This window comes from Hakea prostrata, chromosome 1 (assembly GCF_041222555.1).
Source record: "Hakea prostrata isolate BN-2017 chromosome 1, UWA_Hpros_2, whole genome shotgun sequence".
NCBI classification, from domain to species: domain Eukaryota; kingdom Viridiplantae; phylum Streptophyta; class Magnoliopsida; order Proteales; family Proteaceae; genus Hakea; species Hakea prostrata.
In genome coordinates, this window is record NC_142600.1 from 14460958 (window position 1) to 14465183 (window position 4226).

At 37.4% G+C, this 4226-nt stretch overlaps 1 protein-coding gene across 1 annotated transcript; it reads left to right on the forward strand.

Moving 5' to 3' along the window:
• The first annotated feature begins 1023 nt into the window (after positions 1–1023).
• LOC149027706 (pectinesterase/pectinesterase inhibitor 18-like) lies at positions 1024–1632 on the forward strand. The gene is made up of 2 exons (XM_089142481.1): positions 1024–1213; positions 1295–1632. Exons 1-2 carry the CDS (start codon positions 1024–1026, stop codon positions 1630–1632), a joined length of 528 nt encoding a protein of 175 aa, XP_088998607.1.
• Positions 1633–4226: the final 2594 nt, after the last annotated feature.

Sequence of the window (4226 nt, forward strand, 5' to 3'; positions counted from 1 at the left end):
GCTGCCCACTGGCCGTTTAAAAAAAATAAAACTTACCGAATGTTAGATTTTAACATTTTCACAGTTAATTTTTCTCACAGTTTAAATGATAATAATGTCCTTCATTCACCCTCATTCTTTTAAGGGATTTTGTGTGGCACTCCTCCAAGTAGTGAACGACCGAAATCTAAATCAAATCTTTATTGTTCATTATTAGCATGTGCACAAAACACCAATTTAAGCGAGAATAAACCGATTTTGTTTCAAGCGAACCGAATCATATGAGGTTCAACTCGAACCAAACCAATATCAGTTTTTCATGAAGCTGAGCAGAGGTAGGTTTTCCGAGATCCACTGCCGGCAGCACCACCACCATTTCTATGCTCTTCTAACATTCTCTGTTTTCACTTACTTTAAGTGGGTGAAGAGCCATCTTTTATCTAAAAATATCCACCATGGTCGTTGGAAAAATCCTCTATCTCTCTAACGAGAAACAGAAAATCTCAAAATTGGATGCCCATCTTATAAAATTTAGAGCAAATTGCATTTGCACCCCAAAATGGAGGCTTTAAAATACTAACACCCCACTTTATGTTTAAAATTCACAGACATCCCCATTCATTAAACACACTAGTTCATTCTACGGCAGACCGACACCGGCGAACGAAAAACCGGGAAAACGACGAACAGCACCTACACAAGCGGACGAGAGGAGGGGTGAAACCGAGTTCAAAAAGCACGTGCACACCAACCTGCGATCAAATAGATTCATTCCACCAAACATCTAATTTTAAATTATAACTCTCAAGATTTGAAATCTATAGATTTGAAATCTCTAGATATTTGAAATCTCCAGACTCATGTAACCAAACAGGCCCTTAGTGAATCCATTAATTTACTGTTTATTATTTTTTATTTTTCAAAATACCCTTATCAAAAAAAGGAAGAAGAAAAAAAATTAGCCATCAGATGGTTAACACGTGTTCTATTCTCTCCTCTGCTTCTGCACTGCTCTTCCACTCCTCTTTCTTGCTCCAGTCGATAATGGCACTTCCTCTGGTCACCATCATATTACCTCTGTTAGACTTTCTTTTCACTCTGTTTTCCTTCCCTTTGTATCTAGGGAAGAAGAAGAAGAATGTGATGATTACTGGTGATGGTATGGATTCCACCATCATCACAGGAAGTCTCAATGTCGTTGACGGTTCCACAACCTTCAAATCTGCTACACTAGGTAACTAATTAGTTGATTAATTCATTTTACTTCTTTCTATGATCTAATAATTATAAATAATTAATCTTCAATTCGTGGCAGTTGCCGTTGGTGATGGGTTCATAGCACGAGACATTTGGTTCCAAAACACGGCAGAAGCAGCGAAGCACCAAGCCGTGGCGCTCCGTGTTGGTGCCGATCCATCTGTTATCAACCGCTGGCGCATAGATGCATACCAAGATACCCTCTATGCCCAATCTCTTCGTCAGTTCTATAGAGATTGTTACATCACTGGAACTGTGGATTTCATCTTTGGGAACGCGGCTGTGGTGATACAGAACTGTAAATTGGTTGCTAGAAAATGCATGAAAGGGCAGAAGAATATGCTGACATCTCAAGGCCGAACCGATCCAAACCAGGACACAGGAACTTCGATTTAGGGGTGTGAGATCATACCCAACTCTGATCTTGCACCAGTGAAGAGTTCATGATGAAAGAGGAGAGGAAGAGCGGTGCAGATGGTGGAGAGAAGCAGAGGAGAGAATAGAACACGTGTCAACCATCTAATGACTAATTTTTTTCTCCTTCAATTTTAATAAAAGTAATTTTAGAATTAAAAAAGAATAAACAGTGAATTAATGGTTTCACTACATAATGAACTAGTGTGTTTAATGAATGATGTTTAAACATAAAGTTGGGTGTCAGTGTTTTAAAGCTTCCATTTTGGGGTGCCAATGCAATTTGCTTTAAAATCTATAACTCATGAAAGGGAAAGGGAAAGGGGTTAGCTTACCAGAAAAACAAATAAAAGGATTGATAGGGGTTTACACATTCGATTACACCCGTTCTATCATATTTTACTTTCTTGGTACAATCAGCACCGTGTGAACAGCAGCCAGCAGCAAATAAAAATCTAGGTCAAAGATAGGGTATGACTAGAAACCAGTAAGCGTTTGATGGTCTGCGGTCTAAATTTGGAGACTTAACGAGCAGAAGTAGTATACAGATTATAGATCAAACATTCAAAGGTAGAAATCCAAATTCCGGGGGAGCTTGACTAGGGTTTCTTGAGTTAGAAGCTTTTGATACAGTGGTTCCAAACATCGCTTTCCATTTTGTTTGTTTCACAAAATTGCATCAATGTTTCCAAATCAATCACTTCTGATTCCAGACGTTTCCTTCGTTTTTTCAGCTCAAGAGGGGAAAAAATTGGGAACCCAGTTTTTTCAAACCAACATTGGAAAGAAAAGCTCCCAATTTCTAGAAGGTCAAAATCGATCTACAACCATAAATCGTTCGCGCACCCAGTTAAGCTATATCATGTTGAATATTCAGAAAAAGACTGGTGTGGATGGTGATGGTGATGGTGTTGGTGAGAACAAGACCCATATGGTACCTGAGGTGAACGAACTCAGAGGGAACAGGGGCGTCTTTAATGTTAATAGTTGACCCGCACTATGCACGCACTTGGTGGGACAGCAAATCAGAGTTCAAAAGCCTTGGTGAATCGGTGAACCCAGGAACTTCTTTTGTAAATTTAAGAAAATTAAGTTAGTTTTTGTAGAATAAAAACTTATATTTACCTTCAGGGACAAAATGATCCTTTCAATTTTAAAGTTAATAAAAAAACAACGTAGGTAATTTGTGTAATGTTTTCAAAATGGCCGGTGTGGACAGCATTTAATTTTTGCCACTTAAGTAGGTAAACAAGAATTTTGGTTCAACTTAACTGAGTCACATGAAAAAAAACTCTAGTTATTTTCATTGTTTGGGCATGTGACTTTCACCATAGGTCCTATAATTTATTTATTTTAGGTTAAGAGTAATATTATGTTGAGGTATTTGAGTCATACCCAACTTATGGTTGAGGTATTTAAATTATATTTAATTTATGTTCTAATATATGTCATAGAATTAGTTATGATTCAACTTTGTAATGAGCTTTTGTGAAATAATCAAATTAATTGAAAAGTCTAATGTTGTTCTACAAATATTAACTAGAAGCAACCGTTTTCATATTCTAAACTAGATATTTAGGATGTAATACTATAAGCAATCTCCTACTTAAATAGAAAACCTTCTTCTACTAAAATATTCAACCCTCATAGCTTCTCCCATGAAAGCCATCTTATTGTGAGTTTTTTTTTTTTTTTGGTTGCCAACCCCGATTTTCAAAGCTTTGCCCTGACTAATCCGGTATTCGATTCGAGTCGCACACCTGGCTATGGTGGGTGAATCTCCCAACGATAATTTTTTGCATCCACAAGATTTCGATACCGGAATCTTGCTTAAGCGAACCAAGCTACTTACCACTTGGACCAACCCCCGTTGGTTTATTTTTACATGTATAAAACATGTCTTCCATATATTGTGTTTTAGTAAAAATTACTTTGCTTTATAACTCTTGGTGAATTTTTTTGGCAAAAAGGCACTGATTCAGTAGTGGTGGAGAAGCATACTTGTTTGCTTGGGCTAGCTTACAGACTCCTTGATTGTATCCCAGGAGTCAGAAGATAGCTAATACATATAATTTAAATATAAGACAGGTATCATTCTTAGTATTTGAAAGAATTTGAAACAGGAGGGGTTGATTGTTATTTTTATAGTTAATTGGTTGATTGTCAATAGTGGGCTCCTGAACAAGTGCTCTCCTCGGAGGAGGACCACACCCCCGACTACTTTATAACAGAAAAATATCTTCTGCTGTGCGCATAACAGTGCACTCTTTACACAAAATAAAACGCTGGAATTTTTAAAATCTCACATTTTTATTAGGTATATGTATATATATACATTACATGCACAGCTAATGATGTTTATTCCCAACCACAAATATAAGGGCCCACAAGAGAAAATTAATAATAAAATTTTAAAAACTGGGACCCATTACAGTATCCTGTGGACCCATGTAGTTTGTGATCGACAAAGGACCACCTGTAGTCAATGACAGGTGGAGAGGAGTTGAGGTTATGACTGCTTTAAGGCAGAGGGTCCCTTTTTCCTAAGGAACTGCCCCGAGAGAGTGATACCGATA